The sequence below is a fragment of the Pleurodeles waltl genome, chromosome 5 (assembly GCF_031143425.1).
Source record: "Pleurodeles waltl isolate 20211129_DDA chromosome 5, aPleWal1.hap1.20221129, whole genome shotgun sequence".
In the NCBI taxonomy this organism is placed as follows: domain Eukaryota; kingdom Metazoa; phylum Chordata; class Amphibia; order Caudata; family Salamandridae; genus Pleurodeles; species Pleurodeles waltl.
The window spans coordinates 1,374,391,544-1,374,407,355 of NC_090444.1; the positions used below are offsets into that span (position 1 = coordinate 1,374,391,544).

Sequence of the window (15,812 nt, forward strand, 5' to 3'; positions counted from 1 at the left end):
CAGTAGCCAATGGCCACTAGCCCTGAGGGTGGCTACACCCTCTTTGTGCCTCCTCCCAAGGGGAAGGGGTCACAATCCTATCCCTATTGGGAGGATCCTCCCATCTGCAAGATGGAGGATTCCTAAAAGTCAGAGTCACTTCAGCTCAGGTTGCCTTAGGGGCTGTCCTGACTGGCCAGTGACTCCTCCTTGTTTTTCTCATTAACTCCTCCGGCCTTGCCGCCAAAAGTGGGGCCGTGGCCGGAGGGGGTGGGCAACTCCACTAGCTGGAATGCACTGTGGTGCTGTAACAAAGGGGGTGAGCCTTTGAGGCTCACCGCCAGGTTTTTCAGCTCCTGCAAGGGGGAGGTGATAAGCATCTCCACCCAGTGCAGGCTTTGTTACTAGCCACAGAGTGACAAAGGCACTCTCCCCATATGGCCAGCAACATGTCTCGAGTGTGGCAGGCTGCTAAAACCAGTCAGCCTACACGGGTAGTTGGTTAAGGTTTCAGGGGGCACCTCTAAGGTGCCCTCTGGGGTGTAGGTTACAATAAAATGTACACTGGCATCAGTGTGCAATTATTGTGCTGAGAAGTTTGATACCAAACTTCCCAGTTTTCAGTGTAGCCATTATGGTGCTGTGGAGTTCGTGTATGACAGACTCCCAGACCATATACTCTTATGGCTACCCTGCACTTACAATGTCTAAGGTTTTGCTTAGACACTGTAGGGGCACAGTGCTCATGCACTGGTGCCCTCACCTATGGTATAGTGCACCCTGCCTTAGGGCTGTAAGGCCTGCTAGAGGGGTGACTTATCTATACTGCATAGGCAGTGTGAGGTTGGCATGGCACCCTGAGGGAGTGTGTAGGAAAGTACCATCTTGCCTGGCATGTTACCCCCATATTCCACTGTATATATGTTGTTTTAGTTGTATGTGTCACTGGGACCCTGCCAGCCAGGGCCCCAGTGCTCATAAGTGTGCCCTGTATGTGTTACCTGTGTTATGACTAACTGTCTCACTGACGCTCTGCTAATCAGAACCTCAGTGGTTATTCTCTCTCATTTCTTTCAAATTGTCACTAACAGGCTAGTGACCAATTTTACCAATTTACATTGGCATACTGGAACACCCTTATAATTCCCTAGTATATGGTACTGAGGTACCCAGGGTATTGGGGTTCCAGGAGATCCCTATGGGCTGCAGCATTTCTTTTGCCACCCATAGGGAGCTCTGACAATTCTTACACAGGCCTGCCACTGCAGCCTGAGTGAAATAACGTCCACGTTATTTCACAGCCATTTTACACTGCACTTAAGTAACTTATAAGTCGCCTATATGTCTAACCTTTACCTGGTAAAGGTTGGGTGCTAAGTTACTTCGTGTGTGGGCACCCTGGCACTAGCCAAGGTGCCCCCACATTGTTCAGGGCCAATTCCCCGGACTTTGTGAGTGCGGGGACACCATTACACGCGTGCACTACATATAGGTCACTACCTATGTGTAGCTTCACAATGGTAACTCCGAATATGGCCATGTAACATGTCTAAGATCATGGAATTGCCCCCTCTATGCCATCCTGGCATTGTTGGTACAATCCCATGATCCCACGGGTCTGTAGCACAGACCTGGGTACTGCCAAACTGCCTTTTCAGGGGTTTCACTGCAGCTGCTGCTGCTGCCAACCCCTCAGACAGGTTTCTGCCCTCCTGGGGTCCAGTCAGGCTTGGCCCAGGAAGGCAGAACAAAGGACTTCCTCAGAGAGAGGGTGTTACACCCTCTCCCTTTGGAAAATGGTGTGAAGGCAGGGGAGGAGTAGCCTCCCCCAGCCTCTGGAAATGCTTTCATGGGCACACATGGTGCCCATTTCTGCATAAGCCAGTCTACACCGGTTCAAGGACCCCTCAGCCCTGCTCTGGCGCGAAACTGGACAAAGGAAAGGGGAGTGACCACTCCACTGACCTGCACCTCCCCTGGGAGGTGCCCAGAGCTCCTCCAGTGTGCTCCAGACGTCTGCCATCTTGGAAAAAGGTGCTGCTGGCACACTGGACTGCTCTGAGTGGCCAGGGCCAGCAGGTGACGTCAGAGACTCCTTCTGATAGGCTCCTTCAGGTGTTGCTAGCCTATCTTCTCTCCTAAGTAGCCAAACCCTCTTTTCTGGCTATTTAGGGTCTCTGCTTTGGGGAATTCCTTAGATAATGAATGCAAGAGCTCATCAGAGTTCCTCTGCATCTCTCTCTTCACCTTTTGCCAATGAATCGACTGCTGACCGCGCTGGAAGCCTGCAAAACTGCAACAAAGTAGCGAAGACGACTACTGCAACTCTGTAACGCTGATCCTGCCACCTTCTCGACTGCTTTCCTGGTGGTGCATGCTGTGGGGGTTGTCTGCCTCCTCTCTGCACTAGAAGCTCTGAAGAAATCTCCTGTGGGCCGATGGAATCGTCCCCCTGCAACCGCAGGCACCAAAGAACTGCATCACCGGTCCCCTGGGTCTCCTCTCAGCACGACGAGCGAGGTCCCTTGAATCCAGCAACTCTGTCCAAGTGACTCCCACAGTCCAGTGACTCTTCAGTCCAAGTTTGGTGGAGGTAAGTCCTTGCCTCCCCACGCCAGACTGCATTGCTGGGAACCGCGACTTTTGCAGCTACTCCGGCCTCTGTGCACTTCCGGCGGAAATCCTTTGTGCACAGCCAAGCCTGGGTCCACGGCACTCTAACCTGCAGTGCACGACCTCTTGAGTTGTCCTCCGGCGACGTGGGACTCCTTTGTGTAACTTCGGGTGAGCACTGTTTCACTCCTCTTCGTAGTGCCTGTTCCGGCACTTCTTCGGGTGCTGCCTGCTTCTGAGAGGGCTCCTCGTCCTGCTGGGCGCCCCCTCTGTCCCCTGACGCAATTGGCGACATCCTGGTCCCTCCTGGGCCACAGCAGCATCCAAAAACCCTAACCGCACGACTTGCAGCTGGCAAGGCTTGTTTGCGGTCTTTCTTCAGGAAAACACTTCTGCACGACTCTCCACGACATGGGGCATCCATCCTCCAAAGGGGAAGTTTCTAGCTCTTGTCGTTCCTGCAGAATCCTCAGCTTCTACTGTCCAGTAGCAGCTTCTTTGCACCCACAGCTGGCATTTCCTGGGCATCTGCCCATCTCCGACTTGCATGTGACTTTTGGACTTGGTCCCCTTGTTCCACAGGTACCCTCGTTTGGAAATCCATCGTTGTTGCATTGCTGGTTTGTGTCTTTCCTGCAGAATTCCCCTATCACAACTTCTGTGCTCTTTGGGGAACTTTAGTGCACTTTGCACTCACTTTTCAGGGTCTTGGGGTGGGCTATTTTTCGAACCCTCACTGTTTTCTTACAGTCCCAGCGACCCTCTACAAGGTCACATAGGTTTGGGGTCCATTCGTGGTTCGCATTCCACTTTTGGAGTATATGGTTTGTGTTGCCCCTAAACCTATGTGCCCCCATTGCATCCTATTGTAACTATACATTGTTTGCACTGTTTTCTAATACTATACTGCATATTTTTGGTATTGTGTACATATATCTTGTGTATATTTGCTATCCTCATACTGAGGGTACTCACTGAGATACTTTTGGCATTTTGTCATAAAAATAAAGTACCTTTATTTTTAGTGTATCTGTGTATTGTGTTTTCTTATGATATTGTGCATATGACACTAGTGGTACTGTAGGAGCTTCACTCGTCTCCTAGGTCAGCCTAAGCTGCTCTGCTAAGCTACCATTATCTATCAGCCTAAGCTGCTAGACACCCTATACACTAATAAGGGATAACTGGGCCTGGTGCAAGGTGTAAGTACCCCTTGGTACTCACTACTAGCCAGTCCAGCCTCCTACAGAGTGCCATGTCGACTTACTCGTTTTTGTCCTCACCAGCACACACAAGCTGGCAAGCAGTGTGTCTGTGCTGAGTGAGGGGTCCCCAGGGTGGCATAAAATATGCTGCAGCCCTTAGAGACCTTCCCTGGCATCAGGGCCCTTGGTACCAGGGGTACCAGTTACAAGGGACTTACCTGGATGCCAGGGTGTGCCAATTGTGCAAACAAAAGTACAGGTTAGGGAAAGAACACTGGTGCTGGGGCCTGGTTAGCAGGCCTCAGCACATTTTCAAATCAAAACATAGCATCAGCAAAGGCAAAAAGTCAGGGGGTAACCATGCCAAGGAGGCATTTCCTTACAGATTGTCAAAAGGCTTTTGACATCCTGAAAGAGGATAGACAGATGCCTCTGAACATGAGATAGCAGTCCTATCCCAGACCAGTGATTATGGCCATGACTACCCTGTTGCTTTCATTAGCAGGAGGTTCAGAACACAGCATTGGAGTGCCATTGAGAGGGAAGCCTCTGCAGCGGTCTGGTCCCTGAAGAAAGTGAGACCATACTTGTTTGGTAATCACTTCATTGTTCAAATGGACCGCTGGCCTCTCACATAGCTGATGCAATGAAAGGGGAAAATTCTAATCTGTTGAGGTGGTCCATCTCCTTAAAGGCTATGTACTTTCCAGTGGAACATAGACCAGGGACCGACCATGCCAAATGATGATGGCCTTTCCCTCTTGGACAATGAAGACTCTCTGGAGAAAGGTTTGTCTCATTCCCTTTTATTTAGGGTGGAGGATTGTGTAGGAAAATGTCCTTTTTGGCATGGCCACCCCCACGTTTTGCCCACTGGTACTAAAGTTTTTTTGACTGAGGTGCACTGTGTCCCTGCTAAACATTTACCCAGTTCCAGTGCTCTTTTTCTAAAAACAGGTAACAATGTGCACAGTTGGACCCCTCCTCTACTTGTGTATGTTCCTGCTAAGTGGTACCCCTGGTACCCACTGCATGTTTAGAGGAGAGGTCCCCGAAGGGCTGCTGTACTTATTGTGCCACTCTCAGGGACCCCCCCTAAAAGCAAGTTGCACACAGCTGTCATTGCAGTCTGCATGTCCTGGTGCAAGGCAGGCGAAAACACAACATGGCAACCCCTTCATGTGCCATGTCACCAGCACTGCACTGCATCTAAATTTATGTAAGTAAGCCCTACAGCATACCTTGGCCTAAGGCAGGGTGCATTATTTTTAATGTGTGGTCCTAACTGTCCAAGCAGATATAACCCTTTCATGCCCATCTCTTGTGCTGAGCATTGCAACTGTATTGGGAAGCCACCGTTTGAGTAGGACACTCATCATCATGAGTGACTCAGTCAGCTCATGGCTTCACTGAATCCTATGGTGTTTGGTATCGGAAGAACAGATTCGCTGAACTGAACAGGGACCCGAAGAGCTACAAAAAGCAAGTAATAAGGAGTACCCGCTGACGTGGACCCCCAACCATGATAGCCTGCCTGCTGTCCTCGACTGTTGCTCCAAAGATGACTTGTCCTTCTGTTGTGCTGCCTCCAAAAGCCTGGGAGGACTTCCAGCACTTCGAGAAGTAACCAGGATCTCCTGTGGAAGAGCATGCTGCCTCCCTGCAGGCACAAGAGAGTTACCTTTAGGACTCCGGACCACCAAAAACCCGACACCGGAAAGCACCACTGAACCTTTGCCCCCTAGCCCAATCCAAATGGAGCCAATGGTGCCAGCATGGTCCCCAGGCTCTCTGGGTCCTAACCCCACCTTGAATCTCTCAATTGTGAACTTCCTGGTGCTGCCTGCAGCCTCTCTGTTAAGGCCTCCTCTACTCCACTGCCTCTGGTGAGAAAGACCCGACGTCTCAGGAAATCTCTGCATTCGGCCGTCCAGAACCAAGGAGAAGACCAAAGGTCGCCCAAGTCCCCGAGCATTGCAAGACCTGAGCCCCCCTTTTGGCTTAGCCGGACTGGTCCCTTAGTCCCTATGTGCAGCCTCTTTTTCTTATGACTGCTTCCCAATAAACCCACTGGGGTACCCGACACTGAAAAGCACCTCTGGACCCGGATGCCCCGGAGCCTTACAAGGTGACCTGTTTGTGCTGCCTTGGACCTTGCTCCATACTTAGCTTGGCTCCAGAAGTTTGGTCCTGTTAGTCGCTGTTGAGTACCCATATGTAATATCTGTGATTTTCTTCATAGGATTACATTACAGTATTAGAGGTACTTCAAGTACGTTGTCTGTGTTCTTCAAAAGTGCATCAGTATTTATTCTTGCCAACAGTATTCTGGTGTTGAGACATATTATAAACAAAGTTACTATTTTTCTAACAATTGGTCTTGAGTTCCTTCTCGAGTGTGTGGCACATTTATTGCCTCTGTCAGTACAATAAATGCTTAGCACTACCCTCTGATAAGCCTAACTGCTCATCCAAACTACCAAAAAAAGAGCTTTTGGGATTGTCACTTTTACCCCTGTAAACTAATAAGGGTCGCCTGTACTCTTCATAGAGTACCCCTACATTTGGTACACTGCATAGATAGCCAGCTTCCTGCACTGCTCTAGCGCGTTTCAAAAATAGTTGTTTCACAGCTTAATCGATTGGGTGATTGTACCCAGTCGGACAATTCCACCTATGGTATAGAGAGTTTAAGGACAGTCTAGAGACTTATCTTGCAGGGTCAGCCTCCACAACACCACAGCAGCAAACCCAGTCCTTTTAGGGCAGAGGGTTTCATGGTGGCCTAAGCCGTTTGCTCCAGTAAGGGCATCTATTGTCCAGCTTTTTCTCCTCTGCTGATGTGATTCCTAAGCTGCTTTAATTGACCCTTTAAGGCAGTCAAATGGCAATTTTATGGGTAGGATACGGTATTTCCACCCCAGCTGGAAATCCATCATGTTAGGTTTATGGTTTTACAAATTGTTCAAAGGGGCGCTCTCTTTGATTTCATCTGCACCTCTTAGTCCCCCTCACACCAGAGCAATTGCTTGTAGACCACTGCTCTGTTTTAATGATTGGTCACTATTGAGTGGGTGCCGGACTCTAACCGGGCCGGGAGATGCTATTGGCACTACTTTTTCATGCTGAAGGACAGAGGCCTCAGGCTATGCTAGACCTTCAACCATTAAATGTCTTTCTGAAAGGCACATTTCAAAAGGGCAAATTCAAAAAGCTCACTGTAGCTCAGATTCTCTCTGCTTTGGATCAAGGAAACTGGATAGTATCCCTTGACTTGTAGTAAACCTTTTTCATATCTCTGTCCTACAGTTTCACATACTACTTTCTGTAGACAGAGGGGTCAGAACACTACCAATTTGTTGTGCTGCACTTATGCCTTACCTCGACCCCTCAGGGATTCACGAAAACGACTGTGTTTTGAGCTCGCCTTTGCAGTTCGGTACGATACATGGACTCCCATATCTCTGCCACTATCTTCTCAAGGAGCGATCACCAAAGTCAGTGTCAGACCACTTCTGTAAGACTGCTGATCACTTGATATGTTTGTGGTTTTCCAATTCAAATGTGTTCCCCGTTCAGAGAATTATTTTCAAAACTGGCTATCCTAGATAGAGTGGTGTCCAGGGCTGTCCACCACCACATTGAGTCCTGAACATTTAGGATACAATTCCAATGTTTCGTGCTTGTGCTTAGTCTCTGGTCTCTGTGAGGGTAGGTCTGAGGCATTTTGGTCCCTTGGCCCCATGCATCCTCCTTATCCCATGTGCCAGATAGCTTATGGAGGCACTACAATGGAACCCAAGGCTTTAATGGGCTCAGCAAAGGGGTTGCCTCTCTCTGGCAGGTGACAGCGCAGATCCTCATGTGATCACTGGCGAGCACCAGCCTGACCTGCCATAAGCCATGTTCTCTTCCCAACCCAGAGTTTACAGTTCTGACAGACATGATCTGGGTTGGGTGGATATTAGAGGCCTCTGGTTTCCAGAGGAGAGCTAACTCTATATCAATCTTCTGGAAGTTAGGGGAATCTGTCTGGCACTATAAACTTTCCTGCTGACCATTAAAGACAGGCTAGCGCAGGTCCTAAACGTCAGTACAACTGCCACCATGTAGTGCAGCAACAATCTGGGATGTCCCAGATGCTATGCCAAGAGGTGCTGCCTCTCTTGCTGGAAGTGCAGAAGATCTTTTTGACAGGGTTAATAAATGCCAGAGCGCTCGTCTGCTGGTGGGACCACAAGTGGTGCTCCATCGAAAAGTGTCATAACACTTCTTAGATCAGTGGGACATGTCCTAGTAAGATATTTGGCACTGTTAAGAATGCGTTGTGTCAACATATTTGCACTGGAAATTCCGCCAAGAAGGTCACTGGGTTATTTGTTTTGTTTGAGAGGTGGCATAGGTCTCCTGTACATGTTCCCACTGCTTTCTCTCTTGCCTCAAGTTCTGAGAAATGCTACTAAACTGGAACTTATTAATGTCAGGTAGCCCCTGACTTTTCCAGGCGAGTGACACCCAGAGTTCCACAGCACTTCAGCATTTTTCCTCTGTCCGACTTTCCCATCGGGAGAACCCTGTCTCAGCACTAAGTGAATGTCGTACCCCTGAATTTCAGCGACCTATACTTCCATGTTTATAGGCTGAGCAGTGACAGTTTTATGCGTTTGACTTGACACCTGAAATGGTAGATGTCTGTTTCGGACATCTGCCACGGTGCGACATGGACATTGGTGCACATTTTTACAAAACACTACTGCAGACTTTCTGATCTGAGTTCGCTCCTCAGACTGACAACCTATCTGTGGTACTGCTATCATATCCTTTATGAAGGTGAAGACTCTGCTGTTAAAAGTATCCATCAGAAGAGCAAATAACTTACCTTTGTTAATGTTGTTTGTTGTGGATACTCTGTCTAACCAGAGATTGCACACTGTCCTCCCACCTTCCTGTTTTGTGGAATTGACTTCTGAATATCATAAGTAGCTGTGAAATTAGATTTGGGGACACTTAAACCTGCAATTTGTGCTCTGTGTCTGTTCAGCTTTGTCACTTCCAGGGTGGTATTTTGTCACCGAAGAACCACCACATTGCTCTCCCTACCAATGCACAAGAGCATTGCTGAAAATATCAACAGTTCCCGTCTGACGCCTGGGGATATTCAAAAGGTGATGAACCTGGAGTTAGAATCTCTTCTAAAAAGAGCATCACTGAAGACAAGTGACTTTTTTTTACCCTTGTGGGTGTAATAGCCATCCTGTAAAAAAATAACCATATTGTGTACTATTTATATCTCTGTGGTAATCTGTGATGTTGCAGTATATACTGGCTTGCCTGTATTGAGCACTTGTAGTCCTGATGTTGGGAATTTTGTTGTACTCTTATATTGTATGCGTCTTTATTGCTTTATTTCTTCTTAAAGGAATGTGAAGTTGAAGACATAGCTGGAACGAGTGATCTTGGAACATCAGAAGATGAGGAGAAGGCATGGCACACTGATGGCAGTAGCTCAAGGTAAGTCACATAGTTAACTTTGAATCATGACTAGGAGCTGTCAGTGTCTTAGCTGTTTTACAACTTATAATTCAATGGATACTACTCTAATGCACCGTAACAGAATTTTGGAAAAATCTTCATAAAGCAATTATATTGTTTCCTCCTACTGTCAGTTATCTTGCACTTAAAAATCTTCAGTTGGAAACTGTTATGGAATAACTCCACCTGCAGTTTGTCATTTTGTAATTAGTTTTTACAATACCTTTCAAGAAGCACCCTAACCACCCTCCCCCTCCCCAATCCCCAAAATAAATCATTTTACTAGCTGACAAAGACATCAAGCTAAATAGGTGTACACAAATCTACCTGAAAACGTCCTCTATATATGATACATGTAAAGCACCTGTAGAACTGCCTCTTCACACGCCAAACGATAATGTCATAGCTTTTCCTCAGATATATCCAGATGGAAACTGAATCCTCTGTATTGAACTTAAACAATGTGGCACCCAAACAAGTCAACAAAGCCAAGTTACTTTGTTTGGACATTGCCATGTTCCTCAGTCCTCTGGCCTGGGTTATTGGTTTTCACGATATCTATCAAATTTACACAAGGTTTGAAGACATTTTGGTTGTACAGTGAATTCCTTTCCTGAGTATGTGTGTGTGGTGTGAGACATCTGGCACCTTAATTGAGCAATTTGCACTTAAAACATGCATAGTCAATAATTCTTTTCATTCACTTAATTACATTAAACAAAAAACGTTGTTTGCAGCATCAAAAAACCGAGTCAATCATCACATGTACTACACTTAGGTTTTGTAACACTAAGGGTTGACCTTCAGTTATGATTCTCACTGTGAGAGAATATGGGAAATTGTCATGATACATTGGTCTCCCTCCTTGACAATTAGGTTTTATTTTGTATCCAATCCCACTCTTGTCTGCTAGCCCATACCTTTTCTCTTTTTGGATGGTGGGGGATACGTGGCATGTAAGCATTGGTCTACTTGTCATTGAACGATAAATGATTGGTTACGGCTCTCCCCTTTAAACAAAACACCTGTTTCCTTTCCTTTTTTGATCATTGTTTCTGTATTCTTACATGTCCCTTGTTTTTAATTCCCGGAATGTTGCCCTGGTTAAGTATAAAAGAGTCCTAATGCTTTGTGAGGTAGTCGTTAGGCCATTATGTACAAGGAAACTGGAAGGTCTCTTGGAAAAACTGTCTAATAATAATAGCCATCCATCAATGTGTAAGAAACAGTGTTTTTGCAGTTGATAGGTGACCACTTCTATAAGGACTGTGAGAAAAATGTGATGAAATACACATCTGATAGAGACATCTAGTTGCAGATTCCTTACCTTATAATTTCCCCCAGGCGTCAGTATGGATCCGGAAATATTTTCTCAAGCAATACTCCTACACTCCCTTATGTTATGTCGATCTGCTCCACATCTGTGTCGTCTGGTCCAGATAAGATGTGGGTCCTATATAGGCACCATCCCGGAGCACTGACGTCAGTTCTTTTCTTTTCTGCACCAGCCAGCGCTACTCCTCAATCATTTTTTGACTGGTCTTTTTCGACGTTTTTTCAAAGTTATTTAAGTTTTAGTTCTTTAACTCCTGGTTCGTCAAGGCATGTCTGTGTGGTAGACGGTTTAAAGCCCTGTGGATGCTGTCATCGGACAATGTCTGTGACTGGTCCACACTGTAGGAGGTTTGCTCAGTTTATGATGTGGCACCCTATACTGAGTCCAGGCAACCCTTACTGATAGTGAATATGTGTCCATATAGCAAAAGCTCTCTAGGGTAGCTGAGGCGAGCAGCTGAAGCTTATCCAGGAGGTATGTAAAGCACTTTCAGTACCACAGTAGTCAGACAGTAACTCACTCACAAGAAAGAACCACACAAGTGTTGCATAAAAAGGATACTTTATTACAGCACTACTACTAAATTAGCATTGGTATATTTCCTTTTGGGGCTATCTACACACACATAAGTACACTAAATAACTAACAGAAATAGCATGAAATATTCATGGCCCTATGGGAGGGCCAAATCTTATACTAAGAAATTGGAATGTGAAATAGTGAGCCCAGCCAAAGTAAGTGTGGTAGTTTGCTAGGGGCATATGAAAACATCAGTGGTAAGTACAGTAAGTGTCCCCAGTGACCAGGTGCTAAGTAGTTATCCACCCAGTCGTCCTATCGGCTAACACAGGGAGTTGTAGTTGGAGTTCGTGGAATTCAGGGCCCTTCCCAGTGGGCCCCGAGGAAATCAGAAGACAAGAGAAAGTTGGCGAGTGTCCTTACCCCAGGACATACAAAAGACAGTAGTACTTGCACCAGGGGACCCAGATGCAGAGGGGAGAAGGGACTCTCTCTGAAGTCAGTGGAAGCCTCGGATTGTCCAGCTGTTGTCACAACCCGAGGACCAGGCCAATAGAACTCTAGGACAGATTCTGGACATGGGGTACCCGAAAATGAAGAAGACAGAGTCCAGGACCCTTGAAGGGGAGGTGCCCAGGTGGTGCAGCTGGCAGTGCCCATCCTCTTAGAGGTGAAGTTCCTGCAAGTCGATAGAAGTAGTAGTCCAACTGTGGGGTCCAGAGCTGCAGAAGATTTCAGGAGTCACCTGCGAGCTGTCCCTTGATGTCGCCAGATTGCAAGAGGGTCAGTGACCAGCCAGTTCACCAACAAGCACTGGCAAATGCAAGCAGGAGATGAAGTATTTGCAAAGTGTTTGGGACCAGCAAGGTCCAGGATACTCTACCCTTGAGAGGGAATCAGGGCTGTCCCTCAGCATGCAGGAAGGCCAACAGAAGTCGTTGAAGCCCCCACAAGTGACCCACAGACAGTGGACACAGGGATTCACAAGTAGGCCTCAGCAGCACAACAAAACAAAAGTTCCACGTCGCAGTAGTTGCAGGACAGGGGCTGATCTTCGAGTGGCTGAGTGGTGGAGGCCGGGGGTCCTTGGTGCCTGAAGACCTCCTGGCGGAATAGTCAACACGCCTTGGCAAGTGCAACAATTGCGTAGCACAGGGGTACTAGTCCAGTTGCAGGAGCAAGGGCCCACAGTCTCCCAAGTTGGTCAGAAGATAGGCAGGACCTAGAGGAAGCCACAGACTCCCGATCTGTGTTGCTGAGTTGTTTGATGTTCCTGGACAGCAGACCTCACCTGTTGGTCAAAGTTGTCTGGAGATGCTTGGGGTTGCAGGGGAGTGACGCCTTCACTCTAAGGGAGATTCCTTTGTGCTTCCTGGTGCAAACAGCCCTTGTGACCCTGGAGGATGCACAGCCTTGGATGTTGCTGAATTCTTGCAGGATCCAGAGAAACAATGTTGCAATGGGAGCCTTCCCACCAAAAGCAGACTTTTTCAGTTCCAAAGCAGACCAGCAGCGGTTCAAAAGGCCAGGAGCATAAGATGTCTTGCAGAGAGTTCCTTGCTTGACTGATTTGAGGACGCACCCATGGGGGAGCCATTTAGTAACCCTTAAAGGGGGTTTGTTAGTGGGTCAGGTACGTCATCTACCTGGCCTAACCAGTCAGATGCTCACAGGGGCCTCTGCCCATCTTGTTTTCAAGGTGGCAGAATTTAGTGGCCATCTGACAGAGCTTTGTGCAGCGCCCTAGGGGAGGAGCTGGACAGGGGGGTGGTCACTCCCATGTCCTTTGTGCAGTTTCGTGCCAGAGCAGGAACCGGGGGTTCCTGAACTGGTGCAAAATGGCTTATGCAAGGAGGTGCCCTTAAAGCAGTCTGGTGGCGCTCAGAGGCCACTTCACCCCTTATACACAGGGGGAGGTGGTCACACCTCTCCCTTGCAGGAATTACTGTGTTCTACTCACCAGCTTTACCCTGTAAGGCTGCATAAGTAGAACTGGAGGATCCTCTAAGGAACCCCCAGAGTACATGGTATCTTGCGTCTAGCACTGGAATCAGTGTAGTTGCATGATTCCAAATGTTTGAAACCAAACATGCCTCAGTTCGGAGAAGCCATTGTGTATTTGGACCACTTGTGTTAAACAGTGTCCACTACATACCTTAAGATGGCTGGCCTGCACTTAGAGTCCAGGGAATGGGCCTAGGATCTGTAGGGGCAACCTGCTCATGCATGGGTATCCTCACACTTAGGGACATGCACTCTGGCCTTCCTGAAGGGCCTACCAGTGGGGTGACATAGTATCTAAGTGCAGTGACCAGGATAGGTGGTGAAAGGGTGCATGCACCATTTCACGCAGGCTGCAGTGGCAGACCTGCATACACAGTTTGCATGGGCTCCCATGGGTGGCACAATATATGCTGCAGCCCATGGTAAACCCCTGATACCCAAGAACCATATACTAGGGACTTATATGGGTTCACCAGTATGCGAATTGTGGGTGTAAGACGTTTACCAGCAACCAAATTTAGAGGAGAGAGCACAGTCACCGGGGCCCTGATTACCAGGGTCCCAGTTGTAAGAAAGTGCCCTTGTTTGCATGGTTACCCCCCACATTTTGCCTGATATTGATGCCAACTTGACTGAGTGTGCTGAGATCCTGCTACCCAGGCCCCAGCACCAGTGTTCTTTCCCAAAAACTGTACCATTGTTTCCACAATTAGCACACCCTTGGCACACAGTTAAGTCCCTTTATAAAAGGTAACCATGGTACCAAGGGCTCTTTGGCCAGGGAAATTCCCCAAGTGCTGCAGCATGTGTTAGGCCATCCGGGGGGACCTCTCACCAATCACATGCACACTTGCATTGCATATTGTGTGTCTTTTTCTCCCCACCAGCACAAAGTCAACATGGAACCCCTCCCAGGGTACCATGCCCACAAACTACTGCCTGTGGCATAGGTAAGTCACCTCTCTAGCAGGCCTTACAGCCCCAGGGCCAGGTACACTATACCACAGGTGAGGGCATAGCTGCATAAGCAATACTCTACAGTGGCTAAATCCATTCTTAGACATTGCAAGTTCAGTGTGGCTATATTGAGTATATGGTCTGGGAGTTTGTCATTATGAACTCCACAGCTCCATAATGGCTTCACTGAATACTGGGAAGTTTGGTATCAAACTTCTAAGCACAATAAACCCATACTGATGCCAGAGTTGGATTTATTGAGAAATGCACACAGAGGGCATCTTAGAAATGCCCCCTGTATGTTAGCCAAACTGCTAGTGCAGGACTGACTAGTCTGTGCCAGCCTGCCACTTCCAGATGAGTTTCTGACCACACGAGGTGAGAGCCTTTATGCTCTCTGTGGCCAGAAACAAAGCCTGCACTGGGTAAAGGTGCTTCACACCTCCCCACTGCAGGAACTGTGACACCTGGCGGTGAGCCTCAAAGCCTCAGGCTTCCTGTTACCGTGTCCCAGAGCATTCCAGCTAGTGGAGTTGCCTGCCCCCGGACAAAGCCCCACTTTTGGCGGCAAGACTAGCAGTAAGCTTAGGGAAAACAAAGAGTAGTAACCACCTCAGCTGGGACCACCCCTATGGTGTCCAGAGCTGAGGTGTCTTCCTCCTTGCAAAATCCTCCATCTTGATTTGGTGGACAGGGACCAATAGGGTTAGGTCTGTGTTCCCCCTCCCCAAAGGGAGTGGGTACAGGAAGGGTGTAGCCACCCTCAGAGACAGTAGCCATTGGCTACTGCCCTCTGTCCCCCGATAACGCCACTAAATACAGGATTTAAGGGCTCCCCCGAACCTAGCTCGTCAGATTCCTGGCAACCTTACAAGTAGAAAGAAGGATGACTGCTAAGCTTGCCCCCAGCATAGAAGACTGAAGACGCAAACTGACTTGGCTCCAGCCCTACTGGCCTGTCTCCAGCTCCAAAAGCCCTACAAAAAGCAAGCAACACATCCTGCAGGACAAGTGACCTCTGAAAAGCTTCCAGAGGACTGCCTGCAGCACCGATGACCAAGGACTCCCGTGGACAGTGGCCCCATCCAAGAAGAAACTCCATCCAAGGACTCCAGAACCGCCCCAGTTCTATGAGTCCTGCCCACTCTGCACCCGACGCCCAATCCACATCTCCATGTGGCCCAACCGACTAGGCTGGTCCCCAGGTGATTCTGAGCAAGTGTCCACCTTGGTTGAAGTCTGAATCCAGAGCCTCCCCCCCTGTCTGCGAAGATTCCCGACGCCAAAAGGTATCCCTGCACCCGCAGCCCCCTGGCCTTGGGGAATCCAACCTTCGGTGCAGCAACGTCAAACATACGGCCGTCCTCCTGACATACAGTCAAGAAATAAGGGACACAGGGCGTGGCCAACTGCTGAAGATGATGGGCGCATTGCTGAGGATCTCCGGTGACCTCCCTGCCAAACCTCTTAAAAATCAGACACAGTTATTCACCCGTGGGACAGTCCTAACCCTTGCCTGCATTGGGGACTCCGAGATACCAAATTGGAGGTTCTGTGGAGCCCCGATCGCTCCAAGTGCGCAGTGTGACCTGCTGGCGTGCTGGAAGCCCGGGCCTCACTTGCGATTGACGGCCTGTTGAGGGAACAGGTTGGTCTCACAGAGCACA

The 15,812-nt window shown here is 48.4% G+C and overlaps 1 protein-coding gene across 2 annotated transcripts in view; it reads left to right on the forward strand.

Annotated features, from left to right (window-relative positions):
- Positions 1-15,812, forward strand: part of PHIP (pleckstrin homology domain interacting protein) — a 1,338,206-nt gene that overhangs the window by 577,687 nt on the left and 744,707 nt on the right. For both annotated transcript variants that reach the window (XM_069235639.1, XM_069235640.1), the window contains one exon: positions 9,217-9,308. In XM_069235639.1, coding sequence (XP_069091740.1) covers positions 9,217-9,308 — 92 coding nt within the window. The remainder of the gene's footprint in view (positions 1-9,216; positions 9,309-15,812) is intronic.